Raw genomic sequence first — 19145 nt, 5'->3', positions numbered from 1 at the left:
GGATGTAAGTTTGCTTGCCGAGCTGGAAGGTTTGTTTTGAGACGTTTCATCACCATACTAGGTAACACCATCAATGAGCCTCCAGTGAAGCACTGGTACTATGCCCTGCTTTCTATTTGTGTTTAAGTTTCCTTGGGTTGGTGATATCATTTCCTGTTTGTTTTTTCTGAGGGTGATAGATGATATACAAATCGATGTGTTTGTTGATAGAGTTCTGGATAGAATGCATGCTTCTAGGAACGTAACCAGAAACCTTCGACACTCTCCCCTACATCAAAGACATATTGAAAATGACTGCCAGACTATTCAGACCTCCTAGCATCATGATCCCCCACAACACACCAACACACTAAAACAGCAGCTAATGAACTTGAAAGACTCTATATGGACAAGGAAAACTAATATCATTTATAAAATACCTTGCAAGAACAGTGAAAAACAGGCAGAAAACTAGCCACCAGGTTACGTGAACATCAACTAGCCACAAAAATACATGACCCACTCTCACTAGTATCCTTGCATACAGAGGAGGAAAGACTCCACTTTGCCTTGGACAACACATCCATCCTAGGACAAGCCAAACAGAGAATTCCTAGAAGCATGGAATTCCAACCGGAACTCTATCAACAAACACATTAACTTGGATCCCATCTATCACCCTTGACTTAAAATAAAAGGAAATGACTTCACCATCACAGGAAATGACATCACCAACCCAAGGAAACGTAAACATACAAATAGAAAACTGGGCAGAACACCAGTGCTTCACTTAGAGGTTCACTGATGTTACCTAGTGTGTTGATGAAATGTCTGCAAACAAACCTTCCAGCTCATGAGCAAACGTGCATCCAGAACCTCAATTTGAACTACAAATCTTCTCCAAACTTATCATGATAATATATATTTGGCAAAGCTCCATATGAGAGGTCTTTCTCTCAAGTACAGATGACACGTTAATTAGAGAATGATTTCCTGTATACTCGCTGGTCTTTTATTGCCGATGTACTCAGGCTGCAGCAAGATTCCATACCATTACAACCATCATAAATGATCTCTGAGTTAGAAGTTTCCAAAATGTTTGGCTGATCTTGTAGTAGGAACAAGAGTTTCCAGATATAGATATAGTAGATGTCCAATGGAACAAAATTGGTCCACAAGTGAAAAACTTGTGTTTGTTGGTAATTGTACACAATAATGTCCATGTTAGCTAACTCTGAGGGTAAATATTAATTATCAATAACTGGCTGTGAATTCTTTAGGACGCTATGCTCTTTGGATGTTCTGTTTACCAGTAAGTATTCTGTATTGTGACCAGCATCTTTTGCCTTGCCATGTAAGGGAAATGGAGTTGGAATGTAGTAGTACAGGTTTTTAATTTATGCAAGCTGTTCCTGAAAGAAAATATCACTAATTAGGTGTGTGAGAAACAGCAAAAGAGGGTAAAATGAGGCAAAGGCACAGGTTTAAGTTTGTGGTTTTACAAGCCCACTCCATTTTTGGAGACAAAGAGTAGGTTAGACTCTTTTAAACAGTCCCGCTTGAAAAGAAGCTGTTGTGGGCTAGAACAAGAATGAGAATCTGAACACAGAAACCACATAGTAAGGTTCTAGTTTAAAACAAACATTTTGCAAACCATTCAAGTAAATGTAGCTTTTTCTTTATTTTAAAAAAAAAATGAAAGAATGAGCTATCGTCACTTGATTGAATCTGGGATTTTAATAGCTCTTTCATGTCGAATATTTATGAAAAAATATTTTTGCAACCCTGTACAATTTGTTCTAAATTCTGCTTATTAATATTCAAAGCTGTAGTGTACATGTTCTTTGTATTTTACGGCTTCTGTACTCTCCCTTGCCCAGGTTGTGCCACATTGTGGTCAGATCATTGATCTAAGTGCCTATGTTCTAAAACTTACAAGAGCCCACACTGAGCAATACTTTTTCCTTGCATACTTCGTCCACCCACAAATTTCTGTCCGTTCACACCAGTAGATCAAATATCACTGGGGATACTTCAGCACAGATGAAAACACTCTCTCACTGCCTTTATAAAAGAATCACTGGAGATACACGAGACCAGTCCACATTTGAAAGAGGAAAACAAGTTATTGATTTACAAGGGACTATATTTGCAAACTCGGTTGTATTTCAGATTTCGGCAGCTGTGTTCTTTTTTTTTTAATTCTATATTTTAGCATTGGTGATGTCATCTTAACTTAGGCACTGTGTTATTGCTTGAGAATCATGATGCATTCCATAAATATTAGATATGGAATACATTATGATTAATGATATGGTGGTTCCTGTTCATGTTTTATGCATTCTGGATATTTTTGCACCTTGTTTCTCTCAACTGAGCGCCGAGCATTATGATTAATCTCATCACTGAATTACTTGTCTGAAACCATGTAGTTACTTTAATCAACCTTTTCTGCTGTATCCTGACACACTTATAGGGCAGCTGGGCTTTGAACCCCTTCTAGCACTGAGGTTCTCTGCAACTTTATAATACTTGTAGAATTTGAGCTGTTTCTAGTCACTGACTTTCAAACAATACTTATTCCGTATATGTCTAACGGTTATCATTGGTAGAGTTTGTGAAGATCAAAGAGTTCTCTAACCGAGAAAATGTTTTGTGTTGCAGCCATTATTACCATGCAATAGAATACAAATATTAAAAATCATCAATGCCAGCAGGGGAAGATGTAGAATTGATGTGCAAGAACTTTTTGTAAATGTTTATAAGAGTCAGCAAAAAGGATAAAAATAAAGTGAGATATTTTTACCAGCATTAGCAAGTGTTTGGGGTCAATAATGATGTATGCACCTGTGCTGGCCCGCCCATGAGGGATGGGCAATAAATGAATCCGAACTGACAATGTTTCATTAATGAAAACCTATTAGTATATGAGACAACTGATGAAAAGTTTCTATCTCCTTAATTTGGCAGACAGAAAACCACTTTCGTGTTCTCCTCTAAAAATGGATTAACCTCACACGTGCTGATCTTATTTTCCAACATGAAATGATGTTGCTGTGTGAGTCTGAAGTCTTGTGACAGGACCATTAGTATCATGCAGTAATCTAATTTCCAAGATCCTCTCTTCAAGAGGTACAAATTCAGCAGTTCAAGCCCTTTTAATTAATTCACAACATTGAACAGAATGAAATCCTTGAAGGCCAAAGCACCACATTCCACAAGTAGAATAACCTTGTAGAGTTCCGGAAATAGAATGAAGCTATTAAATATTAAATCAAAATTTAATTTCTAAGGATCAGAAAGTAATGGTGAATGCGGAATGCCAACTAATCTTGGGTCGTTCATCCAAAGGTTACCTTATTGCAGCAAACATTTAAAATGCTTTTTTTTCCCCTCATTTACCTCATCTCAGATTTCCTTCCTCTCTCGTTCACTCTGTGCAGAAAGTCTCCATTTGTTTTCTGTTTTCAGTTTATACTTGACTGTTCAAGTCCCAAATTTCTTGTAAAACAGTGTTACTGTTTTCCATATATCTGTAGAATAATTTCCTATGTGTCTCCTTTAAAGACTCTGAAGTCCATGACCGAGCCCCCTAAGACACTGAATCAAACTTCTCATTTAGATTTCCACATCTTCAACAGCTAGACGATTCCTCTAATACTACTGTTCTGGTATATATGATTTGAAGATGCTGGTGACAACAACTACCTGATGAAGGAGCAGTGCTCTGAAAGCTATTGCTTCCAATTAAACCTGTTGGACTATAACCTGGTGGTGTGTGATTTTTCACTTTGTTCTGGTATAGTTAATATTCAGTTAGCTTTTTGAGTCTGACTATTCGTGGAGGATGTTTGCATGTTGAGGTGTTTTTGATATATTAAAATGACTTACGTATAAATATTTTCTATTTTATCCACTCTGCATGAACCCTAACATTGTTGAGCAAAGCTGTGTTGCTGTGTTACAATCAAATGGTGAGGGATATAAGGAGATGGATGTGCATTTTCGTGAAATATCATCAAATGGAGGTTTTTCCATCAATAACTTAAAACTTCAAGAATATCTTTTTGATCTTGTGGATTATCTGCTTGTTTAAAAGGAACTTCAAAATTAGATTAAATACTGCAACCGAATCCAATTGGGGCTGTGATATTCCACATGTATCTGAATAAAACTGTACATAAAGTCATTGTTATTAATGAACTTTCTTTGGACTGGGAGTCAAAACTGGACAGCTGTCTATTGACCCTTATTCAACCTTAAAAGGATGAATAATGGTTGGAAAGCTGAGGGAGTAAGACTTCCATCAAATAGAATATGATTCATTAAATCAACCTTTCAGATCCCCAAGGGTAGTGTTGTATTTAAGATTCCATGTGTAGCTCCAATTGCACTATATATTGTGGCATATTACTGTACCCAGAGGTTAATATAAGGCATTCACTTTTCCTCTTAAACTGGTTAACTCTCAGCTTTGTTCCAAATGTCGGAAGTCTATTGTTTGAGTGTTTCAGCAACTCTTTCCCTTTGGATTGCACTTATTACGTACAGGAAGTTCAGAGGCAGTGGGCTGGACGGCAGATCTTCTCTAACTGCTACCCTGAGACAACTTTTGGGGGAGGAGAAGAGCTGTATGTAATTCCTGCAGTGGTATGCTAACAACGCCAGTGTGTTAAAATCTTAACTCTGCAAATAGCAGGATAAATAATCTTAACGTGTATACTGCCATCTGTTGACAATTGTATGCAATTACTATAGTAATTTAATGCTTTTCTCTCTTTGATTTCAGTCCTTTTTACCCACTTTAAATGAATTGATTATTTTTCCTATGTTTGGGTGAAAAAGGGTAATTGATTCAGACAGACCCAATGACCCCTCATGCACGCACACACACCCATCTTCTGCTCTTCAAATATGGCTGTACAAATAAATTATCCAAGCTTGGAATAACTTCTATTGCGCATTAAAAGGAATCCCACAAATAGTTGCCTCATTTACATTTTCAGGTCAGCTTGGTGGTCTATTCAGGAGATCTGGATTTGGCTAAATCAATATAGAGTAGGTACAATCCTCCACAGTGAGAGCAGGATTACCATCTATATGTTTTTGCCATATACTGGGAGAAGATGGTTATCATGTATCACACCCTATCTGGTATGATTCAAATGTATTCCCGGTTTCTGATTAAGTGATACCTGAGTTTCATGACATACCTTGATTTCATCCCCTCAGCAATGAATCTAAAAGGTATAAATGCAGGATGATTTTTATGCATAATGGCTTTGTGTGTGTGTGTGTGTGTGTGTGTGTGTGACACGTATTAGTAAGACTCTGTCTCAGAGGACATGACTACCTGCTTTGCATGGCAATAGATACCTTTTTAAGGCTGATCAATTCCTTTTCCATGGTGAACAAAGGAACAGGAGTAGGCCATTCAAGCCTGCTTCACCATTTATTACAATCATGGCTGAGCGCATACTTGAATGTCTTTTACTCAGACTATCCCTTAACCCTTTTCACCGCTGGGAATTGAATATCTGTTTTTATATTTTAAAAGTACTCCGGAGCTTCCCTGCCTCCCTGGGGTACAGAATTCACCACTGCCTGAATTAAAACAAAATTAATCTCAGTCCTGAATAAACCCTTATTTTAAATCACACGTCTCCCGGTTTTAGACTCTGCAGCCTGGGAAATATCTTATCTGCATTGTACCTTGAATGAATTTCACTATTTTGTAGGTTTTAGTGAGACCAAATCTCATTCTTCACATCTCTCGTGAATACAGGCCCAGTTCGCCCTATCTTTCATTAGACATTTCTGCCATCCAGGGAACAAATCTGCTGAGACTTGCACACTCCCTATTGTGGTAATATCTTTCCTGAGATAAGGAGATCAAATCTGCACACAGGATGCTAGGTGTTGTCTAACTCAGCCTCATTGCTCTAGCTTTACACATTCCTCATAACACAGATTTCCACTTCTCCTAAATTTTAGAATATAAAGCGTAGTACATTTGGTTCCACATTTAAATCACAGATGTATGTTGTGAACAGCTCGGATCCAACTACTGATCCTTGTAACAAAAACAGAAATTGCTGCAGAAGCTCATTACCTGTGGAGAGAAAGCAGAATTTACGGTTTGGGTCCAGTGACCCATCTTCAGAACTCATTTGATCCTTGCAGTACCCCACTAGTCCCACTCTTCCAATGTGAGAATTACCGATACATTCATACTGTTTTTCAACGGTTAGGCAATTCGTAAATCTTGCCAGTACATTACCTCCTATACCGTGAGGAGGTAAATTTGCTAACCATTTTCCTGTGGCGAACCTTATCAAAAGCATTCTGAAAATCCAAGTACACTATATCCCCTTTTTAGCAGTTTTTTTTAGTACTACCCTGAAATAAGCTTGATAGTCATAGTCGTAGAATCATACATCATAGAAACAGAACTTTCAGTCCAACCAGTCCCAAATAATCCCAAACTAAACTAGTCCCACCTGCCTGCTGCTGGCACATTTTCCTCCAAACCTTTCCTATTCATGTACAAGTCCAAATGTCTTTTATATGTTGTAATTGTTTCCGCAACCATCACTTCCTCAAGAAGTTCAACCCACGTGCATACCAGCCTCTCTGTAAATTATCCCTTGAGGTGGTTTTTTTTTTAAATGTCTCTCCTCACACCTTCAAATGTGCCCCCTAGTCTTGAAATCTCCCATCTATCTATACCCCTCATGATCTTACAAACTTATATCAGGTTGCATCTTAACCTCCTCCTCTCCAGTGAAAAAAATCCCCGCCTTTATAACTTAAACCTTCCATACCCAGCAACATTCTGGTAAATTCCCTCTCCAACTTCACAAAAACCTTTCTATAACTGGTGGACCAGAACTGGACACAGTATTCCAGAAGGGGCTGTATTAATGTTCTATACAATCCTAATATGACTTTCCAATTCCTGTATTCAGACAATTGAGCAATGAAGGCAAGCGTGTCAAACCACTTTTTAACCCCCCCGTGTACATGTGACGCAAACTTCAAAGAATTACAAACCTGCACCCTGAGGTCCCTCTGTTCTACAACCCTACCCAAGGCCCTACTATTAATTGTAAAAGCCCTACCCATGTTTGTTGTACTAAAATGCAATGCCTCACATTTATCCGGATTGAACTTCATGTGCTATGTTTCAGCCCATTGACCCATTTTATCAAGCCACCTTCACTTTCTACTATGCCACCAATTTTGGTGTCATCTGTAAACTTACTAACCATGCCTTCTATAGCCTCCCCAAAGCATTTATATAAATGACAAACAGTAGAGCAGCTAGAACTGATCCTTGTGGAACACTACTGGAGACCAGCCTCCAGTCCGTAAAGCAACCCTCCACCATCACTCTGTCTCCTGCCATTAAGCCAAGTATATATCCAGTTGGTAAGCTCATCCTGAATCCCATGTGACCTAACTTTATTAATTAGTCTACCACGTGGAACCTTATCAAGTATATTGAGCATAAATTACAATTTGCAAATCCACGTGGAGTGTGCTTACTCAGATCATTATTATCCAAGTGTCGATTTATCCTTTCCCCTAACATGAGATGGTGGGTCTTTGTGCTTGAACCATAAAAATTGATTTTTCTCATTCCGGGGGATTTTAATTTGCCTTCCATCTCAGCAATTAAGATAAAACACTTATTCTTCCATCAAAAATGGAAACAACTTCTTATTTCACTAATTGTAAATTGCCTGAATTTACACACTTTTTAGCTAGGTAAAATTTTCTCTCACATACTCTTCATTCATTTAAGTGTTTAGGCTAGAAATCATCTCTGACTGTGTGCTGCTTGCATACCCAAGCAAGCTGCATCATCAACTTCTAGAGATTTACTTTCATCAGACTTTTTTGGGGTGTTGTCTCATTGATATCTGGCCCCATGGACATTTACAAGATGGAAGCTAGCCATTAGAGCTACCAAATTTCAAGTTTTGTCCTTTATCTGGATCATTTGAGTGCAATTATGTTTGGATAAAGATTAGCCAATTTTCTTGTGGAGTTGCAAACATCCACATGAAAAATGGTTGTCATCTTTGGGAATCAACAGAAAGAGGACATGACTATGCAGCTTAAAATATCATTTTTCTTCTTTTTGTTAATCAAAGTTTCCTGTAATGATCAGTGAGAAAGCCATTAAGTGATACTACAGCCTTGATAAATGAGTTAACCAGTGGTGATGGAAATTTAGTTTCCTAGGTTTTCTCTTTTAAAGCAGTCAGCTAATATTACAGTATAGTGTGTCTAACAGTAGTTTGCGCATGTACAATTAGAGTGCAAAATAATATTTCAAATATGTCTAACTATAGCCTGAAACTGTTAAAAGATTTTATTCCATCTTTCAGTACAATTTCAGAGAAAACAATCACTATTCAAGGTACTTAACAAAGATGATCTGACCAGATACCAGGAAATTGGCACTCACCTAGTACTGAAGTTGTCTTTGAAGTCCATGTTCAAATGATGCACAGTTAATTCTTTATATTCTCGAAATCTGCCATTTCCAAATTGGGAGGAGCTCCCATAATTGAAGTTCCCAGTGCAAACTTGGAAGCTGAACTAAAGAAGTTGAGAGAAAAAATACGATGAACAAATTAGTCAATGATGTAATACAAAATTATTTTTGACTTTTAAGTGCATGTGTTCAAAGCTTTTAATGCATTGGTATTTTCTCAACACCCCAGTCTTCGACCCTTAGATATAGAATTTATGAGACGTCTGAGCAAGGTGGTAAACATTGTTCCTGTCATCGCAAAAGCAGACACACTAACACTGGAAGAGAGGGCCATCTTTAAGGAAAAGGTAAGCATAATAATTTAAATGATCCATTTGCTATTTACATGGCAAGCTGCCATTTTCTTCTTCTTTCCTGCTGAGGTGATATCTGTTGCCTGAAGGAAGAGTGTTAAAAACCAAACAGCATTCTTTGTTTTTTTTGGAATCGTGCATGTCGGCAGGGATCTTAAATGGAATCTTGGGACAATTTTTTGGCAGTCACTGAATTGTTATTCTGAGTGGCCTCAGCTATGTCCAGCTGTAGAGTACAAGCTGTGCTTATATGCTGACACTTGAGTCTAAATGGAGAAAATGAGCAGTGTTTAACCAGGTGGGATCAGTTATGTACAGAAATGTTTGCTTTTTTTGTACTCTACTCAAAATCTACATTTTCATTTTGTATTCAACTCTGTGGTAGACTCTAGGTTTTTCAATGAGATTTCACCAGGAAGGCCAACACTTATTGCTCATCTCTAATCAAGTGCAACTTGTATTTGCATAGCACACTTATCATGTAATTGGTGCAATGTTCTAAATTATTTTGTAGAAACAATTATGAAGCAAAGTTTTACAACACACAAGGAGATATTAGGAGAGGTGATCAAAAGGTAGATTTTAGGGACTGCCTTTATGGAGGACAGAGTGTTTTAATGCCCGTTTAATGTCATTTTAGTTGTTTTGAATATACTTTTATAAACTCTCATTATTAAATGTTATCTTGCAAGCATTAAGCATAAACATTTAAATACAAAAATTACACTGTTTGTTTAAAAATACAAAATTTCTGCCTTGTCCCTTAAAGGTAGTGGTGGACTGCTTTCTTCAAGCCTTATGGTCTGTGTCATGTATGAACTCCCACAACATTGTTTTGGAAAGGTTCCACTATTTGACTCATTGATTCTGTATGATTGGTGATATCTTGACAAGAGCAGGTAGCATGCAGTTTGGAAATTGAGGTGTAGGCCTTCCTGTGCCTTTGCTGCGCTTGGTTTCAGGCATAAGCCCTTCGTCAGGAAGGGCCTACGCCCAAAACGTTGATTCTCCTGCTCTCCGGCTGCTGCCTGACCTGCTGTGCTTTTCCAGCACCACTCTCTTGACTCTGATCTCTAGCATCTGCAGACCGCATTTTCTTCTGTCTTTGCTACTCTTGTCCATCCATATATCAGGGTTTGGAAGATACTGTTGAAGAAATCTTGCCAAATTGGGGCTTGCATCTTGCATAGTGTAAACAATGCAACCATTGTGTGCCAGTTGCGGAGTGGAATGGAAGTCTAAGCTACAGAATAAAAAGTGCCACTCATGCAACTGCTTTGTCCTTATAGTGCAAAGTTTCTTGAGTGTTGTTGGAGTAGCATTCAGCTAGATAACTGAAGAGTATTTCACCACTATTTCCTCCTCCTTTGTTGATAATGGATGGGATTGAAGCAATTGAGACGTGAGTCATTCACTGATGTTGCCAACCTCTGACCTTTTTTAGCTTTGGTATTTATTGTGACTGGTCTAATTAATTTTCTAGTCTGTGTGCCCAGGGATATTAATGGTGGATAATTTGATGATAGTAATACCATTGAATGCCTGGTTAAAGGTCTTGCAGATAGTCATTGCCTGGTGCAAATTGGGCCAAGCCTGAATATTGCTACATGTGAGCATAGCTGCTTTATTACCTGAGGAAATGAGTTCAGCAACAACCCTCAGTGCCAAACATTCCAAAACGGCATTGGTGACACCAGTATAAACTGTAGATGAAACCATTCACTTATTATTACATAGTGATGGGGAAGAGATGCAGATTAAATCCAATGTATAACCTTAATATTTTTGCATTTTTAACAAGGATAGTTTAAATGTATAAATCACAGTTTTATAGAATTTAATTCTTGTAAACTGATGCTTAAGCATGTGAGTTTGTAAAATTGCATTCTGGCCGGTTTATTCAAAACAAGTAAGCATTGTTAAATAGGCATTAAAACTCTCTGTCCTCCAAAAAGTGTTCCATAAAATCTAACTTTTTATAAACAAGCTTTTGATCACGTCATAAAATCTTTCATATAGTGTGGTGTAAGATTTTGTTTATACAATTGCCCGTTGTGACTGAGCTAACATTCGAATCTATTTGGGCTAATTTGAGAGAAATTCATAACTGTTTATTGTGGCATTAAATTTCTTATTTATTGTTAAAATAGTTGAATATCAGGCACAAACATTAAAACAAATCTAGTTTTTGGTGCAGTCATTATTTCCAATGTTGGGCTGTAATGATAGCTTTATAGGACATTTTGGCAGCACTGTCGGAAGTGGAATACCAAGAGTTTGTTGGAGGAAACAAAAAGTGCTGCAAATTACAGCGAGTCAGGCATCCATGTAGAGAGAAAGCAAGCTGAAGTTTCAGCGAGTCCAGATGACTCCCCTTCAGAGCTGCCTGATTCGCTGTGATCTCCAGCACTTTTTGTTTTCAATATAGATTTCAGCTTCTGCAGTAATCTGCTCCTAGTTTTGCACGCTTCAAGAATTTCTGTCAAGAAAATGGGAAACTTTGCACTGCTATGCGTACATATTAAGCTGGATTGAGCATTTTGAATTTGAATGCAAAAATATTTACTGATTTGTGTTGTAACATTCAATCATATTGCCAATTTTATTTTTGTTTCAAGAAGTGAATGTTTATTTGCCTTCAGAATGGCAAAATTCCAACATTTGAATTGCACCGGAGTAAATATTTGCAAATTACATAAAAATTGGATCCATGCAAGATACTTGGAAATAGGATTGCATGAATAATCTTCAACAGTATTTAGTAGGCGTGATGTGATGGTCAGTACGCTATGTCCCCTCATTTGCAACTGCAAGTGTGAACTGGCAGTGTTAGTTGCATTATTGTGTGTGCCAGACACAAGCTTTCAGCAAGTGAGCTTACAAAAGCTCAGCCGTCTATTTAATCAGGCTGGTTGTCAGTATTTTTGTGCTTTTTAATTGTCCAATTGCAGCCAAAATTGTGTCACTATTCAGTAATCTTAAAATGAACACCATGAAGTTTCTAAAGTTAAAAGTAGCCAAATTTGGTAAGAACTTTCAATTACGCTCCAATTTTTATTACTCAGAAATGTATTTGACAGTTCACTTCAGGGTTTTGTAGTTTGCTCAGATATTTTGTCTTGCTCTTGAACAAAACTGCAAAGCCATGTGTTACCTTGAAAGAAATTTGAGTTGGGAAATATGAGCCGTTTTTACGTATCCCCAGTGACATTTGTGGAAACAGACGGCATGAATTGTTGACACGTAATCAATAATGTTGCTCTCTAAGCACTTTAGAAACAAAAATTGAGCTCTTTTATTTGTAATTTGTTTTTTTTATTTTCAATAAACCATAAAACCTGGTGTGGAATGATCGATTGGAGCACAACTATTCAAGCAAGGAGCCTGGTTAGTCTGTGGGTTTCTCCAGCTCCCAGAACTTCAGATCCCTTTCTGCACCGTGGATAGGAATGCTCCATTGTGGAATTTGCAATTTTCTTTTACAAAAATGTAGCAGCAAAGTACACAGTAAGTGGGTAATAGGAAGTAGCGTGAGCCTTACTGGGGACAGAGGGTGATCCAAAGTGTTTTTAATCAAGCTGCACAGACACGTAATGAGCTTTGGGACAAGTGGAACTTTACCACAGGGCTTTGGGACCAGATGTAGCAAAACTACTGCTGCACCATATGAACCCAAAGAGGGTAATTACATGCTTAGGAATCTAGAGCAAAGATAGATAATTTGATTAGTGTTTTGCAACAATATTTACTAAGGAAGAAGGAGCTGACAAAATATCAATAGAATGGCAAAGGTAATAGATGTGATGAAGGAGACCCTGGAAAGCCTGTGTATAAGTAGGGTGAATAATTACCTGTTTGGCTAGCTTGCTTCTCAAGTTGCGAAAGGAAGTGGATTGGACATAGTGGAAGAACTTTCTACTGTATTCCAATAATCCTTGGATTCAAGGGGAGGTGCCATATATAACATCCTTATTCAAGAAGAAGCCTAAGGACTGCCCTAGGATCTAGTGGTCTGTTAGACTTGTGCTGGGTGATGTTTTGTCAACAACAATCAAAGATAAAAATCACAGGCAGTTGAAAAGGTTTGAGCTTATTGAGGAGAGCCAGCACAGATTTATAAATGGCAGATCATGTTTAACTAACCTATAGTTTTGCAGCAAATGACGATGAAGACAATCGAATGACTGTCGCCTGTCCTGATTTTTAGAAACTCTTTTAGATAATTTAACAACATAGAAGCATCAGTGTCAGCTTGGATAAGAAAAATTGGTTTACGAACAGAAAATTAGCAAGTTGTGGTTAGTGGTTGTTTTACAGGCCAGAGTCTGTTAGACAGTAGCCTGCAATAAAACACAGACAAGGAGAATGGACAGACAAGTGGCAGTTAACATTCTAAGATAGTTCTGTAAAGCGTGCAGGAACAGAGCATATGGGGATGCAGACATCTTAATCATTGAAGGTAACAGGAAATGTTGAGTGAGTAATCAGCAAAACTAATGTGGTTCTGAAGGAGTCACAGATCTCAGAACATTAACTCTGTTTCTCTTCACAGATGCTGCCAAAACCTACTGAGTTTCCCAGCAATTTCTGTTCTATCAGATTTTCAGCATCCACAGAGCTTTGTTTATTTTAAGCAAATGTGGTCATGGGCTTCTTAAGAGAGATTCTGAATACAAAAGCAAGAAAGTTACATTGAATGCTTATGAAGCTCTGATTAAACACAACTAATGTAGTTCATCCAGTTCTAGTTGTCACAGTTTAGACTGCCTGGCCAGAAGTAAGTGTTGCTCTGCTCGGACATGTTAAGGGCCCTTGACATTTTCTTCAGGCATTCACTTATAATCAGTCCAGTATCATAATTGATTTAAAAAGGCTTTGACTGTTCATTTGTCATCATTATAAAAATTTTGGTGTTCACTTATTTTGCTTTTTTTTGGGTCTCATTGTTCACCTTATTGTGACTGCCTTTTTTCAACTTATTTTGACAACTCATTTTCTCTGGAATGTTCATCTGGTACGCACATACACCCAATAAAACACTATTCAGAAAACTTCTTAAGCAACATTTATGATGAGCTCCTCATAGCTCAGAGTTGAGTTCTGGATCGATAAATGCAGATTTCCCTCTAGAGAAACCTGTTTACAAAGCAAAGATCACTTTTTGTACCAATCAGGAAATTAAATCTCAGTCATCAATTTACCCTATTTAAAATTCTAAAAGGATTTTTAATATTAATGTCTCTTTGTACTACTTCCTTGAGGATTGCCATTTTCAGCATAATTCCCTGTGTAGGCAGTCAGTGAGCTGAAAAACCATTTTGTTTTAATTGCTTCACAGTAGGGTTAACGAGTGTCTTGCTTATTGGCTGTTAATGAAAAGAACTGATTTGTTCATGTTCAGTTGTTATAACTTTTGTCACTCTAATAAGTATTATCAGTATTGTGTTTTGAGTGTACTGAATTTGTGCGTTGTTTTATAGACTCCATGATTCCATGATCAGTGTTTGCAAGTTCAATAAATGTTATGAGTAATCTTATTCAAAAGACATTGGTTTTGTTAATTGAATGCATCAAAAAGTGCATATACCATCTTGGCATGGGATACTGTTTTAACTTTGAACTTCAACAAAACCAATGGCAAACAGCGTGGTACTAACCATGCTTAAGCTTAAAGTTAAAGTATATTTTTGAAATTAAAAAAAAATGCTTCAGCTTAAAGTGGGGCTTTGGGGCGTGTATGATAATTTCATTAGTGTGAATATTTCTGTTTTTGTTAATTGTAGATCACTGGTTCTTTTACTGATCTTACAGTAGGGACCAAGTTACTGTACCAGTTTGGTTCTTGGCATCAGCAGCTGCATGTTACAATTATTTGCTTTGGGCAAAACTTTCAGATTTGAAAGGGGGCAATGGGACAGAAAAGTGCACCATAGTTACCAGGCTTGCTTAAAGAAAACTTTTTTGGGATTTTAAAAAAGCATTATTTCTTCTCTTTAGAAAACATGATGGCCATCCTCCCTCTCTTTTGGGTAATGCTGCATAGTATAACAGTGAGCTTTAATCTATCCAGTTGATTTTCTGATGCAGTTGTACTTAAACCATCAAGACTAGGTGCTCTCTTTAGGGATTAGAGGAGAGATACTGAGAGCAGGATGCATTGCAGTGATTCAGCCACTTGAGAAAACCTTCCATTCTGTCTTTATTTTTATAAAACAAAACATTGGTATTGTATATTGTTCCCAGTTAACATGTTATATTGTGCACACTGTTCTGAGTAGAGACTTGGCACTACAGATGATCCACTAATTATTGAACTCAGCAATTCACATTGTTTTAAAATAAATGCACTCCAAACTCAGTATTCACTGCTGAGAGGAACCTCGGCATTTCTGAGAACAATGTGAAACAGACTAATATGCTTGAACAGGTTGATGTTAAGAAAGAGAAGGTGCTGGAAAATTTTGAAAATCATAAGGATAGGTAAATAATCTGGGCCAGATGGGACATATTCTAGGTTACTACAGGAAGTGAGGGACGCGATTGCTGCACCTTTTGTTGATCCTGGCATCCTCACTATGGACTGGAGTAGTGCCACATGATTGGAGGGTGGCAAATGTTATTCCCTTGTTCAAGAAAGGGAATAGGGATAATCCTGGGAATTACAGACCAGCCAAAGTATTGGGGAGGATTTATGATTACAAGGAAAACTACAGTTTGATTAGGGATAGTCAGTATGGCTTCGTGAGGAGCAGGTCATGCCTCACAAACCACCTTGAATTCTTTGAGAATGTGACAAAACCCATTGAAGATAGAGTAGTAGATGTGATGTACATGAATTTTAGCAAAATGTTGATCAGGTTTCCCATGGTAGGCTCATTCGGGAAGTAAGAAGGTATGACATACGGAGAAATTTGGCTGTCGGGATACAGAATTGGCTGGCCCATAGAAGACAGAGGGTGGTGATAGATGGAAAGTATGTAGCCCAGATCTCTGTGACCTGTGCTATTCTGCACGAATTTGTTCTGGGACTTCTGCTTTTTGCGATTTTTTAAAATGACTTGGATGAGGAAGTGGTAGGGTGGTAGGTTTGCTGATGACACGAAGGTTGGTAGAGTTGTGGATACTGTGGAGGGCTGATGTAGGTTGCAGTGGGGCATTGACAGGATGCAGAACTGGGGTGATAAATGGCAGATGGAATTCAACCTGGAAAAGTGTGAAGTGATTCACTTGGAAGGCTGAATCTGAATGCAGAATAAATGCAGGGTTACAGGGTTAAATGCAGGATTCTTGGCATTGTGGAGGAACGAAGGGATCTTGGGGTCCATGTCCATAGATCCCTCAAAGTTGCTACCCAAGTTGATAGGGTTGTCAAGAAGGCATGTGGTGTGTTGGCTTTCATTAGCAGAGGGATTGAATTTAAGAGCCACAAGGTTATGCTTTAGCTGTATAGAGCTCTGGTTAAACCACACTTGGAATATTGTGTTCAGTTCTGGTTGCCTCATTCTAGGAAGGATGTGGAAGGTTTAGAGACGATGCAGAGGAGATTTACCAGGATGCTGCCTGGACTGGAGGGCATGTCTTAAGAAAGCTTGAGGGAGCTAGGGCTTTTCTCATTGGAGCAAAGGGGGAGGAGAAATTACTTAATGGAGGTGTACAAGATGATGAGGTGTAGGTAGTTTAGATAGCTGGAAACTTTTTCTCAGGGTGGAAATGGCTATCACATTGGGGCATAATTTTAAGGTGATTGGAGGAAGGTTTAGGGGAGGTGTCAGATGTATGTTCTTTACTGGTAGTGGAGTCAGATACATTAGGGACATTTTAAGCAACTCTTGGATCGGCACATGGAAGATAGTACAATGAAGAGGATATAGTTTAGTCTGATCTTGGAGTAGGATAAAAGGTCAGCACAACATTGAGGGCGGAAGGGCCTGTACTGTTCTATGTTCTAAATGGAATGACAAATAGGTAGGCTGCAGAACTGACACGAGATATGCATCTCTGTGGTATACTAAATGATACTCTGATTGCTACAATGTCACCAATGCCAGGAGGGTTTTATTGCTGCAAAACAAATTTATAAAAGTTCTTCCTGCAGAAGGACATGGGGATATCTAATGGAAAGATTGACACTCTGCTATTAAAAACATAATAAAAGGAAATACGGAGATGGCAAAGTGAAGAGGCGAATAGGTTCTTCTCCAGTCAACTTTAGAACGTGTATTTCCACAGGAACACAGCAAGAGTTGTGACTCATACTTTAACTTTAGAAAGCAGCATGGAAAGAAGAATAAATGTAAACACCAGACACCAGGGTTTGAAAGTAATCTGTATACTGACTGTTTGTTTAAAGCAAATCATCTGATTATTTTCTTACAGATCAGAAATGACCTTCAGGAACATGACATCGACGTGTATCCTCAAAGACAATTTGATGAAGATGCAGAGGATCAACTAATCAATGACAAAATTAGAGTAAGTCAAATTTGTTTTTGTCCAAATGTATATCATAGAATCACATAATTATTAAGGGCAGGAGGTGGCTATTTGGCCCATTGCTCCTGCACTGGCTCTTCAAATGATTTTCACTACCTGGTGCCAATCTCCTGCTCCTTTCCCCGGATCATTGCAGACTATCTTTGTCCAAATAACCATCCAGTGCCATCTTGACTGTCACAATTAAATCTGGATCCTCCTCATTTCCAGGTTGTGCATTCCATATCCTAGCTACCCACTACATGAAGCAGTTTTTTTCTCTCATTACCATTGCTTCTTTTGGGCATCACTTTGTGTCTATATCCTCTCATTCTTGTTCCTTTTGTGACCAGGAACAGCTTCTCCTTATCTACTCTATCCCACTCACTCATGGTTTTGAAAACCTCAATCAAATGTGCTTTTAGCGGTCTCCTGTCCAAGGAGAACGGTCCCAAGTTCTTCAATCTATCCTTATAACCAAAGTTTCTCTTTCCTGAAATCGTTCTTCTAAATGTCCTTTCCAGTGCGTTCGCATCTTTTCTATAAAGTGACACTCGGAGCTATATAACTCCAGTTGAGGTCTAACCAGTTTCTTAATAATTTCAACATCGCCTCCTTGCTGTTGTATGCTATGCCCCAAGTAATAAAGCTGAGTACACTGCACATCTGCATTTAACCTACAACTCCCTGATGGTATGCTTGAAACCAAATGTTTTTTTGTAGTATTATGCTCAAGTTGATATTCGCTCCACCTTAATGTGGACAGCTGTTTAAAACAGTTTAATAAAAAGTAATTTTATAGTGATTGACTTCATATATGTCACTAGCTACAATCGATCACCATTCGGTACCATTAGATATTTGTCTGATGTGATGTCACACATTTTAACACGATAGCTGTGGTATTATTGAGTTTGTCTTTATCCAGTGCTGTTGTTGAGCTGAAAGTTTGTTCCAAATGCGATAGTGTTGGTCTGCAAATAGAAACACATTTATATGAAGTTCCAATCAGAATAGCATCTGTTTTGATTTGAGTGGAACATATAGTTAGTCTTCTTTATAAACACTACTGATAATTGGACCAGATTTTGTGACATTTATTTTTGTTGTTATATTTGAAAAACGTGGCAATCATTCTTACACTGCATTGAACACTGGCCCAGTTTTCTGCTTCTGAAACAGTATCCGATCCAAAATCTCAGTTGAGCTGGGCTGGGTAAACAACAATCCAAATCTTGAGAAGCTAGATTTTTAATCTTCACATGGCTCCTGAAGTCAGTTCTGTGTAGGTGACAATGGAGATGGCATGGAGGGTATGCGAGACCTAAGTTACAAAATAGTGGGTTAATAGGGCATTGGTGAGAGAGTGTTTTGTGGGCCAGACTGCCTTACAGCTTCTTTAACAATGGGATCTAGGCCCCAGAGAGCAGACATGGCCTTTCTAGCCTGCTTTCCCCATCCCTATTGTCACATTTGCTCTACTCCCAAGATCAATGGGTCAACTCCATCCCTCGTCCCTCTCAAAAAAAAAATTCTAACTATATAATACCAACTCAATGCTACAAACCTGGCCAAGAAACACATACCTACCATTCAAAAAATCTATTCAAAGCTTTTAAATCTCAAGCTGTTAGTCACATGTTTTTAACAAAAGAAATTTCAGAACTCACATCAAACCTAGCTGATTTTTTTCAAAGAATCCCTACAGTGTGGAAGAAGCCCACTTGGTCCATCAACTCTACACTGACCCTCCAAAGAACATCCCACCCAGACCTACCTTTCCTATCCCTGTAACCCTGCATTTCCCATGGCTAATCCGCCTACCCTGCACATCC

At 38.2% G+C, this 19145-nt stretch overlaps 1 protein-coding gene across 4 annotated transcripts in view; it reads left to right on the top strand.

The window, feature by feature from the left end:
- The window catches only part of LOC132827623 (septin-9-like), a 289777-nt gene that overhangs the window by 250270 nt on the left and 20362 nt on the right, over positions 1–19145 (top strand). For all 4 annotated transcript variants that reach the window (XM_060844189.1, XM_060844191.1, XM_060844192.1 and 1 more), the window contains 2 exons: positions 8715–8832; positions 17215–17310. In XM_060844189.1, coding sequence (XP_060700172.1) covers positions 8715–8832; positions 17215–17310 — 214 coding nt within the window. The remainder of the gene's footprint in view (positions 1–8714; positions 8833–17214; positions 17311–19145) is intronic.

The sequence above is a fragment of the Hemiscyllium ocellatum genome, chromosome 25 (genome assembly GCF_020745735.1).
Source record: "Hemiscyllium ocellatum isolate sHemOce1 chromosome 25, sHemOce1.pat.X.cur, whole genome shotgun sequence".
NCBI classification, from domain to species: domain Eukaryota; kingdom Metazoa; phylum Chordata; class Chondrichthyes; order Orectolobiformes; family Hemiscylliidae; genus Hemiscyllium; species Hemiscyllium ocellatum.
Note: the sequence above shows the minus strand (reverse complement) of the source record. Positions and strands in the feature narration are given on the sequence as shown.